This window comes from Hemibagrus wyckioides, linkage group LG27, assembly GCF_019097595.1.
Source record: "Hemibagrus wyckioides isolate EC202008001 linkage group LG27, SWU_Hwy_1.0, whole genome shotgun sequence".
Classification (NCBI taxonomy): domain Eukaryota; kingdom Metazoa; phylum Chordata; class Actinopteri; order Siluriformes; family Bagridae; genus Hemibagrus; species Hemibagrus wyckioides.
In genome coordinates this window covers 9,964,172-9,981,740 of record NC_080736.1, presented here as the reverse complement: position 1 = coordinate 9,981,740, position 17,569 = coordinate 9,964,172, and the positions used below count along the sequence as shown (strand labels likewise).

The 17,569-nt window shown below is 37.3% G+C and overlaps 1 protein-coding gene across 1 annotated transcript in view; it reads right to left on the bottom strand.

Moving 5' to 3' along the window:
• Window positions 1–17,569, bottom strand: part of b4galnt4b (beta-1,4-N-acetyl-galactosaminyl transferase 4b) — a 103,125-nt gene that overhangs the window by 60,347 nt on the left and 25,209 nt on the right. Inside the window, exon 3 of the mRNA XM_058381413.1 lies at window positions 9,923–10,029. Within this exon, the coding sequence (XP_058237396.1) occupies window positions 9,923–10,029 (107 nt within the window). The remainder of the gene's footprint in view (window positions 1–9,922; window positions 10,030–17,569) is intronic.

Sequence of the window (17,569 nt, the reverse complement as noted above, 5' to 3'; positions counted from 1 at the left end):
CTGATCATACACTATAACATTACAAACATGGGGGTGGTCATCATTATGGATTTTGTTACCTAGTATTTTTACTCTGATCAAATACTATAACATTACATTGTGGTCATCCTTCTTGTGCCACAAAAAAAACACCTTTGGATATTCAGCGAGCTGAAATGCAGTGTGTGTTCTGACACATTTCTCACAGCCAGCATTCACTTTTTCAGCAATTCTTAGTACAGTAGGACTTCTGTGGGACTGGACAAGAGGAGCTAGCCTTCGCTCCCACCACACACATCTATGAACCTTCACCAGTTGTCCTTTCTTAAAGAATTTTTGCTAGGCACTAACCACTGCATACAAGGAACATCTCACATGATCTACTGTTTTAGAGAAGCTCTGACCCAGTCATCTAGCCATCACACTTTGGTCCTTGTCAAAGTCACATATCTCCTCACACCATTTTACTTTTAACATATCAACTTTGTTCACTTGCTGTCTAATAGATCCCACTTCTTGACAGTTGCTGTTGTAAAGAGATAATCAACATAACTCACATCATCTGCTAGTGGTTTTAATGTTATGGCTGACTGGTGTATATATGCACAACCTATTTCAGTATTCAAGCATTTATTTCTAAATAATAATACATTTATTTTCTAATTTAAGAGCCTGGATATAGACTTAATAATCTCGGAATTTCAAAAATAGATATAGATATAAAATTTGATTCTTATTTAGTAATATATTTTGCATGGTTAATAGCTCAACACTGAAGAATGTGCAATGCTTTAAAGCAGCAGGTCTCAAAGGGGGGTGGTCTGTGATCCCCCAGGGTTCAGCAATTAATAAAAAACTTTTTGTATGATGTTTTTGTTTTTTGAATGAATAATATGAAGTCTTAATATAACTTTTGACTTAAAATATGAAATTTTGCCAGTTGAAGTTGAAAGGGAATAGGGGAAGGCAATTTTACCAGAAATGACTTCAACAGGAATGTACAAATGAATGTGTGCTAGCTATCTAGTCGACATGTTATAAAGTGAGCGTGGCTTCTTCAGGGTCTATTTCCACTAATGGAACAAAAATAAACAGAGGTTTTGGTGATACTGTGTCTGAAATGTCACTTATTCAATATTCATGGTTTTTGTTTTTATTCTTGTTTATAGAACTGACCTATGAAAGCAATTTCATGCTCACAGTTGTGCAGTTATACAGGCATGTGATTAACTGCAGCCGAATCAAAGCCATGCCTTTATTCAGTACAACGCACTCTTGTTACCTGTGCAATATTGATTGCTTGATTTATGCAAACACATACACTATGGATGTGAACACATTATTTCGATTGAACAGATAACATCTTCTCAATAATACTTAAAAATACAGATACACACAGGCATATGCATCGGTACTTAGAAACTTTCCTATCTCACCGAGTACAAACCCTGCAAAAAAAACCACACACACACACAAAGACACCTGTCGCTAGCACAAACTGAACATGCATAGGAAAAGGTAGATACATTTTTCTTATTCTATTCAGTTTTTGCCTGGGAACCAAGCCAGCCAGAGACTTGTTTAAGTATAAAATCAATTCCACATCATTTGCTCATTATTTAAATGTGTACCATAATATTTACAGAATTAATGCCTTATATGCCTGAAACTATTCCTTAACACATAAAGTCCAAGTAGACTTTATTTATAAGATCTACTTTTTGTGTTATTAAGTTTTTTGTATACAAGTAGCGTTTTCCACTGCTGCTGCCTAACAATACTGTAGTAATAGTAGTTTCAAACTGGGAATTGGACTTTTATGTGGCTAATACAGACCAGACAAAGATGGTTAAACTTAGAAACAAAGTTAGATAGTCCACCTGCTGCAATAAAAACCTGCATCAAGACAATGGATCACTTTAAGTTTCATCTTTCAAACTTATAAACCAAGATCCAAAAGCATGACAATTACAGTTAAAGAGAAGAAATAGGGTCACTGTCAGAAGCATGGTCCTCCACGGTAAACAAAAACCAGATCCAAATGCAAGGATAGAAGGCAGACAGGGGTTTTATTTCTAAAATAACTAAACCAACAGACACAGGAAAACACTAGGCGTCAAACACAACTAAAAACACAAACAAAGAAACAAGATCCAGGAAAACAGAAAACCAAAAAAACAGAACAGAAACCAAAAATAGGACCACAACTGGGTAACAAGAGACGACAAGTACAAAACAACAGGTATATGTAAGGGAGTTAATTAGAGACACATAACGAACAGGTTTGCAGAGGCAGGATAAGAATTAGGCAGGGCAAACACACATGAGAACACAGAACAGAAACAAAATCACATAGCACAGGACATAACATAAACAAATCCTGCCAGAACGTCCTCTGGTGTTCTGGCAGGGAACCGTCTGAGCTGTCTATGACATTCACATCACTTAATCAGGCCATCATGTTTTACAGTGCACAATTAAACATCCCAGTGTGATTATAGGAAATATCGTCTTGGAACGCCACTCGACCAAGTGATCATCAAATTAATAGGCCAGAACTAACTGTTTTATAATAAACATAATATAATTATTATGACTTCACCCTCAGTGAGCATATATATATGTGAGAAGTAAATTCCAATAGCCTTTATCACCACCACAGTGGAATTTTTTTCTTTGCATATCCCAGCAGAGGAAGTTGGGGTCAGAGCACAGGGCAGCTATGATCCAGCACCCCTGGAGCAGTGGGGATTAAGGGCCTTGCGCAATTGCAAAGCAGCTTGGTGCCACTGGGGCTTGAACCCTGACCTTTCAATCGCCAACCCAACCCCTTAACCACTTGAGCCACCACTGCCCTTTTTCATTACCTCTATTACCTTTCCATAACCAACTATACAAATGATCCTCATAGTCCACATAAAGGTCTAACTAACAAAACTCTCTCCAGTTTTAACCCGATATTTCAATATAATTCTTTCTCCACTATCAGTCTGAGTAAAGAAACTCCAGCTCAGACACGACGTTGAGAGATCTGTTTAATTTCTGCAGCTTTGGGGAATCTCTGAAAGCTTTAGAGGGCTGCATTTTCCACAAAAGCGTCCACTAAGCATTGTTGCATTAAATTGTAAGCCCTCATATGACCAATGGCTTTATGCTGAGCACAACAAGACAGGCGATATAAAGACCAATATACAGATTCCCACAGGACTGCAGAAATCAATTTAGACTTTTACTCAAGTGAACCAGGCCGTGCACTGAAAGTGTTTATCTCCAAAAAAAAAAATCCCTATGTCCAAAACAAAGTGACCAAGAACTAAGTATAACAACAAATTTACTAAAGGACCTAAATGACGATAGGCATGGTAAATTAACTGAATTCTGTTCAATACCTATTTTCCGAGGTTTTTCCTTTTTTCTTTTTTTATTATGAGTAAAGAAGCAACCTGAGCAAGATGGTGGTGTAGCCAATGAGAGGGAGGTGTAGAGAGAGTGGGATTAATGGTCAGGAAGAAAATCAATCATTGGAACAGGAGAAAATCAATGGGACTCAATGGGAACAACGTGCCTATGTCCATTCTTCATCAGAGTGCAGTATATTATCAAGTGCAAGCAGAAAACAAGCCACAAAAGACCCCCACCAACCATACAAACACACACACACACACTCTCTCTCTCTTTCTCTCTCTCTCTCTCTCTCTCTCTCTCTCACTCACTCAAACCTTCATACTTCATGCTGCTCTTATTAGACTGCTCTTACACCTCGCAACCTTGCAATCTGCTTTTTTCTCGTTTTTTCTTTTCTTTTCTTTTTTTAAAGGAAAGTGCTAGTTGGAGACATATGTCTTGTTCACTCAAAGTCAGTGGATCTCATGCAGGGCTATACTTCACATTTCCCTACTACGGAATCAGAAACCCCAGTCAGATCACTCCTAATATCACATTTTCCCTCCATCTCCATCTCCGGCTGCTGTTGACTCCATCATAGCACTGAAAGTCGTGCCACTGGTGAGGATTAAATAGATTTAAATTGACCTCTGGGTTAATAAAGACTCAGATTTGCATGCGGTTGCACCGTGACTCAGTTAAAATACATATTATACTACACTGATTGCTTAAAATGAGTAAAAAGCGCATACAATCTATGCCTATAGAAATTTGCTGTGTAACAGGGATCCACGGAAGAAAATCTGCCTTCAAGCTCGTCTTCAAACAGAATCCCAAATGGATTTCTATTCGCCGCAGATAATAACAGTATAAAGAATAACATAATGGGTCTGGAGACTCTGTAGTGGACCGGATGTAGAGGTTCAATAGAACACAGTTGGAGATCCAAGCACAAAGTGATTCCAAAAAAAGGTCTAACTGTTTACATGTAGGATTGAAAGAAGGGAATTCTGGGTAAAGAATAGAAAATTGGAATGAAAGAGGTGGATTTTACATGGATCTATAAAAAAAATGATTAAATGCCATTGTTGATAATGTTCCTCTATAAAATCAAATACATACCGATATAGTATTGAAATATACAACAGCAATAAAACGGTATTTATACGTGTGGGATTTATTTCGATTTTTTCAATGATTATGTAATGAAACATCACATGATGTAATCATTTAAGATCAACCCAGTGAACATTTCTGACCTTTATTCATGATTGTTTCATGTTTTTTTCTATTTTCTTCTTATCTCAACCCTGAGCATTATCTTTAGGTTCCTCAGTATAACTGTCGACTGTTTTCAACTTAGGTATCAGGCGCCCTGGCTGCCTTTGTGCACAATGACCCTTATACACTCTTATACACTGGCTCTTAGTCTCATGATTGTTCTTGCTTCAGGTGAAACAGCATTGTGTTTTGACTGACCACAAAGATTTCTAACATACTGCGTGTAACTATGGCGAAAATAAAATAAATAAAGGGGCATTCTCACTTTGTCTTTAGAAAACCAGATTAGATAAAAAGTAAAGTAAAAAGTAGCACTTCGGTGAGACTGGATCAGACGGGCTAGCCTTAGCTCGCACCACACACATCTATGAACCTTGGGCACTGATGACTGGACCCTGTTGATGGTTCACCGGCTTTCCTTCCTTGGAGCATTTCACCTCACAAGACCTTAAGTTTTAGAGAATTTCTGGCCCAATCTTCTAGCCATCACAATTTGCCCTTGTCAAAGTCAACCAAGGGCATTGACGCCATTTTTCCTGATAAAATATCTCTACAAAATTTTATATATAAAAAAGGTTTTTGTGGACAAGGGGGGTCTATAAATGCTTGTCCTAATTATTTTTTTTATTTATTTATTCATTCATTCATTCATTCATTCATTCATTCCTTCATTCATTCATTCATTTCTGGAAGTACAAAATTTTTCAAAGCAGTAGTTCAATAAGACCAAAACTGCTTTTTTTTTATTGTTAATATCAAAAATACTACACCCTTCCTGTGCATGAGTTTTATGAGTATAACTGAGTTAAAACTATGGTTTCATTTGCAGTTAAAGGCAAAATATCAGCATGGTTTGTTAACCAAGCAAGAAAGAAAATGACTCTAACAAAGTCTGTCCACGAAAGTGCTTCTCTACCTCCTAAATCCCATTTTAGACCTTGGTTTTAGTCCAGCTCTGGTTATATAGGAGCCAGGCTACTTGAGTAGCTAGAGTCAGCTCAATTTACACCTAAAAAGCACCATTTTACAAAATTAAATTCTCATATATGTGGTATGATGGCAGCACAAGCACACAATCCTACCAGCTTTCTCATTGTCAGAAGCTATATCAGTGTTCCTAAGCCCATTTTACACCAAAGCCAACATGGCATGGTGCATCTGCTCCGTGAGGCTTTTCATTTTACACTGCATTGTCACAAGGCTTTTGTGTGTCATTGCACTGGGTTAGTAAAGATAATGTGCAAATATCTGTATATAAAAGTCTGGCAGTCAGAATATAAACATACACTACATACAGTACGTGATCACAAATGATTGTTCAATTAAATTAGATCTTTTTTTACTTCTTAGCTTTGCCAGTTAAATTTATAAAAGATTAAGTTTTAACTGATGCCACTTACTGGCTATAATACCTCCACAACATGTTCTGTAGATGTTACAGCTAGGTATCACATTATTACTGTGTTTTGTAGTGTTTCTAGCTAGCATCATGGAGGAAATAGAATTCTAAGTAAAAGAATATGCTTTGTGTACCTCATGCTACATGCTTCATACAACACAGTGCAGCCATCTGGGCTATGGGAACATGGGAGCACAATAGATGTGAGGCTGCTACTGTGCTTGTGCTGCACTGTGTGACACTAGATACATTGCATCTGCTGCAAAATGGGCTTTTTATTGCTTCTGCCCATTTAAAGAAGGAAAATATGTCTTATCACTACATTTCTCATGAAACTGCACGTGCCAGTATGATATATGCTTAGAAAATGATTTATTATATAGCACATTCAATATCATCATCATCACGTTCATGTTCATCATCACCATCATCATGGTCAACATCAATCCCAGATACATTGCAGAGCTTTTTACACTTGAAAGAGTTAATCCTGAGTCATTGGAAACCTCTACAGAATTCTGGGTTATCTTGTTTCATGTTTCACACTGCTGATACTTTACCCAGTGTAAACACTTAACCCTAGGTATTGACAATCTGACTCTGTTAACCCTCTTATTTGCATATTTGCAGTGTAAACAACCATTACTGGATAAACACAGACCTCACCCGGTTTAAATAACGGCTTGTCTCACATTTTGTATCACTGTCACTTTAGAAATCCTCCTCTTTCCAACTGACATGTTTTCCGTCCCCATTTGAGACTTTTTTTCCCCCTTAAACGCACCTTACTACACTACACACAGGGTTTCTGTGAATGTATAAATGAGGCACGCTTCTGATTGGATGACTGATAAGCCTCTAGCTGTAACATTCTAACACTGCATCATTTCATAATGTACACATTTGGCACCGTGATGTGAGGTTAGCACTGCACAAGCTCTCCTAATGATGCTTCAGAGCAGGGTTTCATAGCTCCATGCAAAACTCGGTGCTACCCTGATTCTGAATAACAAGTGTAAAAGGTTTCTCGATCCAGGGTTAAAAACAGACTTTAGAATGACAATAACCTGGGGTTAAGTGCAGTGTAGAAAGCCAATGGGAGGTGAGAGGAATCTGAAGAACCAGGAACGCTGGATAGAGCGAGGATCGTACCAAGATAGAACCAGGGCTCTAAGGAGATAACGGCTGCTTCAATTACAGAGTAATTTATTTTTATATTTTTATGATAATATTCCACGTAAAACAAGTAAATGAACTTTTGCTGAAACGAACAAGATCAGATCAAGAATTCTCTGTGTGACTACAGTACCAGAATAAAAGGTTTTGTTGACATCCCAAAATATTATATTAAAAAGATTTTAGCTGAATAAAAAACTTGCAAAGTAATCTGTATAACATTTCTCACACTTAAGCAATGGTTAATATTTCCAGGGTAAAGTCTATTATTTTAAAAAGTCTGATTTGTTTTTAGTCGAAATCTATCGTCTGCTTATATCATACAGCATGTTGCATTAATATTGCTGATTCATAAAAGGTTTAAAGAACTCCTAGCACAAGGTGTATTGTTGCTTGGTGAAGCATGTAGGAAAAGTCTGTGAGCTATGAGGCGAAAGATCATCTAGGATCATGGCATAAGTGCTGGCGAGGAGCATTTGTATGGACGCAGCTGTCACGCTACACTGAAAAAAGGCGACACAATTTACTGCCTCAGTGTCCACATAGAGTTAAGAAAAGGGCTGACTAATATTTTTCCCTGGGTTCATAAACACCCTGATATGATTAAAATCTTTTCTGTACAGACATTGATTCATGCGAGTATTATTCTTCCTAAACCATGTAGAGCTACAGTAAAACAAATGGGTTTGATTATTTATGACTAAAAGCAACTGACCATTTAGTCTGAAAGTACACATGATTGTAATTCTCTTTCCAAATGAGTCACGTCATCTCAAGCAGACTTATTAAGAAAGCCTTTACATTAGTCCGAACAGTACAAGACAAATCAATCGCAGTGAACGAACCTTGGAGTCAAGATCGTCTGGAATACAAAGACACACAAAGCTCCATCCATTAATGTGTAAGTGAGTGACGTGACTCTTGTCCTTTATGATAATGTGCTATTTTTCTATTAAGTCTGTTACACCCTTGGACCCCCATTGAGAATGACATTATCCAGACATGAGACAACTCTTATACAGACCTGCAGTTACTATGAATGAAATGATATTTAAAAGTATATGAAAGAAAAGATCTCATGTCTGGTTGGCTAGACATATCAACAGGGGGAAAAAAAAGGTTTGAAGAATACCTATGGTTATAGTGTGTTAAAAGCAGACGCTTTCAGAGTGATTCAACTAAATTTAGCCACTCAAAGTCATCTGCCCTGCTCAGATCCATGCAGTAAAGTGAAGTGAGGACATGTGGAGTAGGGTTAAGAGGAGTTAAAATGGAAAATAAGAACCATCACAAGGTAAAAGATAAATAAAGATTCTAAAGCTAAATTTCTAAATCTAAGGTTTGCCAGCAAGCTAGCATAGCTTAGCATAGCAGATCACGAGCTAGAATCTTACCTAATCTGTTACACTGCGTATACTATACTATACTACTGTACTATACTACACTACATTACATTTAGTACATTACTTTGCTTTCTGTAATATTTGCACACTGTTACTACATGTAACATAATCATCAGGTTCCAGTGCTACGACATGTAATATTTAACATATTGCACATCATATTCTATTACTTCTTCTTAAGTTTTTAAAATTTATTTTAATTATATTAAAGAGGAGCAGGTCAGGTTTTCAGGTTTTCACTGCAAGTTTTATACTGTGTATATACATAACTGATAAAATTTTGCATCTAAGTATATTATACCGATGTAAATCCACAACTGTGTTCTATATCTGCATCATATACTGTATTCTATATTTCCTCTGTTATTCTAAATTTCTTATATAGTCTTACATTTTTGTGTGTTGTGTGTGTTGTATCTTGTTACTGACTAAGCTGCTGTTACACAAGAATTTCCCTCATGGGTTCAAAAAGTCTATCTATCTATCTGTCTATCTGTCTGTCTGTCTGTCTGTCTGTCTGTCTGTCTGTCTGTCTGCCTGTCTGCACGGTGTATTCTGACACCTTTCTATCATAACCAGCATTAACTTCTTCACAGGCCAGCCTTCTGCTCCTCTCACCAGTTCCTCCCTTGGATCACTTTTGATAGATACTGACCACTGCAGACCGGGAACACCCCACGAGAGCTGCAGTTTTGGAGATGCTCTGATCCAGTCGTCTAGCCATCACAATTTGGCCCTTGTCAAACTCGCTGAAATCCTTACGCTTGCCCATTTTTCCGGCTTCTAACACATGAACTTTGAGGACAAAATGTTCACTTGCTGTGTAATATATCCCACCCATTAACAGGTGCCATGATGAGGAGATAATCAGTGTTATTCACTTCACCTGTCAGTGCTCATGATGTTATGGCTGATTGGTGTACACTATAAATATATACTTAAATCAAATAAGGACTTTTGTCCGCTTCCATGACGCGTACGTTTTGGGTGAATCCGTTCCGCACACAAACAGAATCATGAATTTTTCTTCTTCTTTTGTTTTTGCATTTGTCAGCTCTTTTACCAGCTTTAAGCTTGAATTGTCCTTATTTATGAGTTGGATAAAAAGCTTCCAAATCAATACAAGGAAATGGAAAAATCAATCTAATGAGCTGGAGTACAAAAAAAAAAAAAAAAAAATCCCAAGATGCACTTCTAGTGGCTGATACAATAAAAAAGAAACCTGAGTGTGAGTAATAAACAAGCAAATATGAGCATTAACAATCACCGCATAAAACAGCATAAAAAGAGCATAACTCACATGCTTCATCTCATCTGCGCTGTCACTGGAGTCTTCTGGGTGACTTGAGGAGGAGTGAGGCAGCTTTTTCTGGCCAGAACCCAAGCCTTCTGTTTGCCTCTCCATATCTTTTGAAATAAACATAATTACCATAATCAATGTAAAAAAAATCTTTTCTTTCTAAGTCAACATGAAATCCACTTAACCTTTTGACCCATGAAAAAAAAGGAAAAAATATTACCACTACTTTAGCAATGCTTACTGAACCTTTCTCAAGTAAAATAATTTAAACAAGTCTGTGGGAATTCAGACTTTAGCATATTAGCATAATGTTAACATGTGATTAGTAAGCACAGTCCTCATTAGTACATTTCTGAACAGTATTTCATTAGATCCATAAGCAGCAAGAGAATTTCTGGATATTTATAATGACCATACTACTATGTAAGATAATAATACTCATTTATCAGCCATTTAGGAGATAACTAAAGATGTATTATTTCGTTTTAATGTCATATAAGTGTACATATGTGACTATGGATACAGTATGTGGAGAAGACAGGGGGGAAAAAAAGAGAGTGAGAGAGTGAAATGGATTCCTTATCCAAAATTGGTCAAAGTGGTGTCAGTCCACCTTGACTAATCTGTTCATTCTCACAGCAGTTCTGTGTGACATGCCTGAGAGCTGATAAGCTGTTTGAGGAAGGACACACACAGACCAGTGTGTTATGAGTCAGGAGATGTGCTGGAGTCAAGAATTATCGCCACAAACCTCCCAGGTTTGGATGAAAATACAGAGGAAGGTAGAGAGGAGATATCATCAGATAACGCTCTAAAGGTCACATGAAATAAAATGAAAGAAAAAACCCAGGAGCAAAGAAGGGTGCCACAGGAGGGAAAAGAGCAGAAAAGGACAGTAGGAGAAGTCTGAACAGATCAACGGCAAAAGCATCAAAGTCAGCTGGAGAAACTGAGTCAAAAGGCTAGCACATCTTAGTACAAGGTTAACACATTATCTTGCAAGGAGCAGCGTGCCCGTCCCATTGCATCTGGCACTTGTGTACGTGCCAGCTGCCAGATGGAAACGGGATAAATGCCTTCTGTTTTCCCAAAATGCCTCCCATTTTAAACACAGTGTGGAGGCAGGTTATAGTGAGCGTCGATGGGGGATATAACAGACAGATGGAGAAATGTCAGTTTGGATCTGTGGAGCTGCCCGAGAGAGATAAAACAATGGATGAACTTCAGCTTGGATTTTATCTTGTTTCTGACAGACAGATGAAAGGTTGTAACATTAACATTCATCCTCTAACCTGGATATTTTCCATTCAGTTCAATACAATTGTATTCATGTAGAGCTTTTAACAATGGACATTGTCGCAAGACAGTTTCACAGGGATATAAAAAACCAGAATAAAAATGATACAATTCTAGATTAAATTTTTTATTTAATGAGCAAGTCAGAGGCGACAGTGGTGAGGAAAAGCTCCCCAAGACGATACAAGGAAGAAACCTTGACAAGAACCAGACTCAAAAGGGAATGCATCCTCATTTGGGTGCAAATCTAAATAAATTCCTCTATATGGTCAAAAAGTCCAATTGTGTAGCTTTTGAGCAACTTATAAATAGAAGCATCATCATTTCTGAACTCATTCTAGTTTTATTATGATCCATCCAACCTGATTTTCAATGCAAACCATACAGTGCTAGACATATATTACGTTAAATGTTGTTCTGTGAACCTGGAATACCGTAAAACATTGGAATACTCCCTTGTCCATGTGTACATGCATGCTGAGATTTTTCAACAAGGTCACCTAGTGACATATGGTGCAGTATATGCAATAAATACCACCATTATGCAGCAATGATTCCCTAGACACGTCTCACCAAGCCAGAGCAGGTTGTGAAGATAAAGTCTGTTGGCTATCCAGGGCAAAAAGAGACAAACTGACTAGACAGTGAAAAAAAGTGGGTATGTATAGTGAATAGAAACTGCTCAGAGCAAGCAAAGCCACCTACACCTTGGGAAAAAAAACTCCCAGGAGCCTGTAAAGATGAGCGTCAGCATGCAGGCGACGAACTAAATGCAGCGCAGTAATGCTGACGAGGGAAATCCGACTTAAAGCTAATGGACATTACGGAGCCCTGTAGTGTTCTATGAATGCTTATATTATAAAGAAATAAAATTACGCTCACCAAGATACATACCTGTAGCGCTGACTGAAGCTGCTAAACTGAAAGCACTATATAGTGATCATGTCTGACTTACAGGTGAAAAGATAAAAGGAAGTGATTGCTCCACAATGGCAATATTTATTAAATACTGTCACGATTTGACATGCTGGAAGAGTGCACACTTACAAGGTGATATTCTACACTGCTTCTTGCGGCTAGGAGTTTTACATAAAATGCACTGAAGGCTGTATATTGGGAATTTGATACATATGCAAATCCTTAAAAATCCTCAAGGATTTTCCTCCACTTTCAGCATTTTTTCTGTGCTGTGTAAAGATGCATCCTGTTAAATGGGAGCCATGAACACTTGCTGGGGCAAAATATTTGACAATACAATAAATTACAACCATTAGATTCTAACAATAAAGGTCATAAAAGGAGAAAATGCACAAAACAGCAACAAGCAAAATGATGACTTGCTAAAGTCAAATTACATATAACCTGTGCAATGCGTGGAGACACAGCTCATAACTGAAATGTTAGCACTGCCTTTTTGTTGAGGATGTAAACACAATGTCAGAAACATCAATCTCTATTCATTCCTGTGTATGCTAGGTGGTGTTCGGATAATGTTAAGGCTGGCTTGTCACTTTTTTAAGTTAAATTCCTGCTTGTTGGTGATAATGGACTTAACTAAGTAGCTTTTCTCATGCTTTTAAGGTAAATCTATGCAAAGCTAAGTAGCTTTCCTATAGATTCTCATGCTTTTAAGTTAAATGTATGCTAATTGGTGTTAATGGACTTGTCAGGATTGTAAGTTAAAAGAATACTAGCAGGTGTTAATGTACTCAACTAACTCTCTAGATTCTTATGCTTTTAAGCGGAATGCATGCTAGTTGGTGTTTATGACTTAACCCTCTAAATAGCTTGTCATGTTTTTGAGTTAAACAATGTTAGTTGCCATTTAGCCTAGTACTTCTGGTGCCCAGGCAACTGACCATAAAACTGGTCAAGCACATTGATAGTTTTATTTATCCAATGTTTACCCTGTGCTTCATATAAAAAAAATGATCAGTGAATCATTTTTTACATGCCACTGTCTGTCAATTAAATAATCAAGTATTCTGATTTATAGATTGTGACAGTGTTTATCATATATTTAAAATAATCTGAGGTTAAGAGAACAGTAATTATTTGTTCATGTGTGGGGTCTGCAGATAAGTGCAGCTCTGAAACAGACCCTCAGCCTGCTGAATTCCAAGAGATAAAGTAGCCAAAACTTTCAAAGAATTGTCTTACAGACACAGCAAGACTGACAACACAATCACTCTTAACTGCTTTATCAATAAAACCCCTCACTGGCAAATACACCGGAGTGAAAAGAAGGCTGTGCAACCGATCAGAAGTCATGCAATGTCAAATTACACCTCTCGTTAATGAAACGTATTCTACCTCAGTCAATATCATGTCGATTTTGGTGCCAGTTCAGAGAACAGTATCTCTGTCAGGTTTCCCGATAACACTCCAGTGGGCTCTTTCATCTCTTTTCACTCGATAGAATCAAATGATGCATTTGGTATGTAACTGGGTCACAGTTTTCAAAATTTCACCAGCACAAAAATGAATTAGAATATTTAAAGTTGCAGGCCTTATAATGACGTGAGATGCAGGTTTGTCAAGTTTCACTTCCTGTTCTGTAACTGAAGGACAGTTCATTGCTTCCTACAGCAATGACATTCAGTAAAACAAAGGACATTTCTGAGCACAAACTGCATTCTGGCTATTGTGATTTTTTTTTTTCTGCTTGCTTTGGATTCTGTCAAGAAAATGTCTTAGTATTTATAGCAGATTTGCCCAGAGCTCAGCACATTTAATCAGATGTTACCTGCACCCATGGGGAAACACAGCTGACATATCTCCTTCTTTACCGCAAGACAACCATCTTTTTCATTTCACAAGATAAAAAAAAAAAAACTCTTTTACTGGACATAAGAAAAAATGCAAGTGGCGTGTTGATATCCAGTCCATAGCATTGTGCTGCAGGAAACAGGATACAATCAGGAATGGCTATAGAGTAAAAAAAAAAAACCTTGTACTTTTTAATGTGAATAAATAATTGTAATTAAGATAGATTTTCTGTACAGCTGTAAGCAGTCACTGACATGTCCAACTAACCACATTACTACATCCTGATTGATAAACTCATGAAATTTCAAAATTAATGTAAATAAAAACCCTATTAAATTGCACCACCAAAAATTTAAATTAGAAATTCAAATTATAAAAATGAATAATATAATAATATAAATTCTATTTAACCTAACCAACCAAATGCCATTAAAAAATAATAATATTTAAATCTATCTGTGTGCCACGCCCATGAAATTTCTCACTCATGAATTTTAAAGGTGCCAAATGCCTGCATAAATGTAGGAATATTAAAAAAAACCCTCTATCTGTGTGCCACAGGCGGCCCTACTAATTGCGGAATCAGAGAGACAGAGTAAATCCAAAGAACCCAGACAGTTCTCTCAAGCTGCCTTGTTGCCTATAATTTAAAGCCCAGAGATCTGATGAGCAGGTTAATAAGAGTCTTTTTGAGATTCAAGCATGTAACCTTCCAGCAGAGTGACAATTCATCCTCACACAAGCCACAATCACAACTTTCTCTTCAGTAAGCAGTAGCACACATACTTAACTGCTGACTGAGCTAATGAGTTTAGGTTAGGTTTCTGGAACGTTGTCTGTAAACCACAGCTCTAAGAACATTCTTAGCATATTCAAGCTGTCAAGATAATTCCCTGCAAAAAAAAAAACATTTTCAGTATAAGCTTCAGAACCATTCCCACAATGGTAATTTCCACATTTTAACTGTGGAAGTTTCAACCCAAATATTTAAGTTTCCAGATCCACTTTATTGTACTTATGTTAACTGACACTGACTGTGGTGAGTGCGGACCACTTCCGGGTTAATGAACTTAAGCATCTGTAGGGATTGCCATTCAGCTTATTCTAGCATTCCTGCTAAAACACCAGAAATCTGCTCTTCCAGTGAGGATTGCACAGTCATGGTCTCAGAACATGATCTGTTGAAGACTTTAAGGTGGGCCCAGACAAAATCCCCAATCTTTGGAAAATCTTTGACGACCAACTAGTTTTAGATCTCACCAACATTCTCACCTTTTCCTTGACATAGTCCGTTGTCCCTTTGTCCCTACATGCTTCTTGAGATTCACTAAATGTCAACAAGACAAAGTGACTGGTTGTGTTGTGTACTGTACATAGAAATACATACACATACACATACACACATGCTCTTGTGTTACACACTCTTCCTTACTCTCTTACTCCAATACCCATAGTGTACATAGTGTATTTATTGCTCATGATATGCACAGACTTTGTAGAAGCTGCATCTCACCCCACTGCACTTGTGTACCTGTTACAATTGCACAGGAATGAATGAACCTTATTTCTTGGATCTTGACAATAAATGGTCATTCAAACCCACTAAACTAAACACTAAACTTATGTTTTGGTTGTCTGTCCTTTTGTGTAATCAGACAGTGTGTGCTTTTAGTCTATCTACTTATAGCTTCTCCTCCAAAGGCATTTTGCAAAAAAAGGATGATTTAAGAAAAAACTATCCACCATTTTTACATTCATTATCCCAACAACAGTATTTCATATATATTTCATGCATTTCAATTAGTATTCTCAATACCAGTTGATGACATGGCTGAGACATATCAGCCTGTTTCACTCTGTAACCAGCTGAACCAATTCTCACTGCAAAAATCTACAGTCTGGGCTAGAGAGAAATCAGCCCCAGCATTGCTTCTTCATACAGTTCTGTACTATTGGTAATGCTGTTGCACCTGGTTTCACAAAAATCCAGAAGTAATCCACTTTACGAATTTTGTAAACAACAATCTGGTGTGGATGCCATCTTTAAAAGACCCTGCTAACTCATATAGCTCTGCAAAATCTAATCTGAAAGGCAAGATTTGGTAAAAGCCATAACATGCAAGAAAATCTGACTTGTAATTGAGAAACAAGGAGACCTGGAGGACTGCTGGTTCATGTAGTACCAAGTGTTGTACAAACATGTTGAATAAACATCTGCTGAAAGCATCAGGATTAAACGTAGTCTAGTGGTCTAGTAGTTAGATGATTGTCTTGGTGCATATTTTAAGCTTCAGTGAACCTCAGGTCTCTGAATCTTGGCCCATGTTAACTCTGTACATTGTGGCTCTTTCCTTGACTCTGTGTATCGGAGAATTGAAATGCAGCACATCGACACAACTGATGGCCCATTTGTGAGGACAGATGGCCGAGATAGAAGGCTTCATTTGTCAATCCGGGTAAAATATCACCACCATCTCACATGCAGGGACAGAGCAAAAGTGACAGAGATTTCTGATTCTGGTGTTCGACCCTGAAGATAAACCACACTTTTAGATAATGAAGCTTGTAGCCATCTGCCCCGTTTGTCTGTTTATATTAGTATAACTGTCTTTAAGTCTTAAGCTGCCTTTGGGGGATAATTACTGAAATTGAGCTTTCTTGGTTCAGACACCACCATGCATTTAAGAACCTCAAATCGAAATGTTCAAATGAGTGTAAAGGAGACAACTAGTGCATAGAAAACAGCCGCTGTTTCAGTTCCTAGAGTAGACATACTATGCATGCATACACACACTAAATCTTCCTTCTTTTCCAGCACAGCAGGATTTCACAGCGGTTGCAGAGAAGCAATCAGTGGAACTGGGAGTTTTTATGCTTTCATGCCTGTCACGCCTGGAAATCCATTCAAATATATGCAGAGAAAACATATACGGTACTCTTCATAAAACAAACAGAAAAAAAAAAAAAAATTAAAACTAGTACTTAGAAATATGGCGTTTCAGTCATTATTATTCAATAATATGTTTCCACAAGCATCAGGGCATTACATGTAATCATATGAGAAGCATCTATAAAGTAGTAAAAATGTGGCCAGAGATGATTTTCACTCAAAGTGGAATAAAATCTTTCCAAAAAGCAGTGAATGTCACCAAGCACCTATCCATTCACACACAGTTCAAGGGGAAAGTGAATACAATCGAGATGGAGGGTAGAGCGCTGGTTTTGTGATTGAGACTAATGAACTAAAGATATTTTAAATGCCAAAACACAAAGAAACAGAAAGCAAATTGCATGCCAGCTGGACATATCTGGTGCTTATTTTGAGGATATTTTTAGCCACATAGTCCCAATTTTTTATTTATTTATTTATTTATTTATTTTGGCACAAAAAGCACTACAGGTAACACATGATCCCAAACCTGCCACTAGGACTGCATAATACCATATGCAATAACGTCCTTGAGTTTTAGAAAGATATGAGATGCTAACACAGGTGCTGTAGATCTGAAAATGTATTTTCTTTAGCATCTGTTTTAGTTTTCCTTTAACATTATAAACACACTTTTTTTAAAATCCATTCTC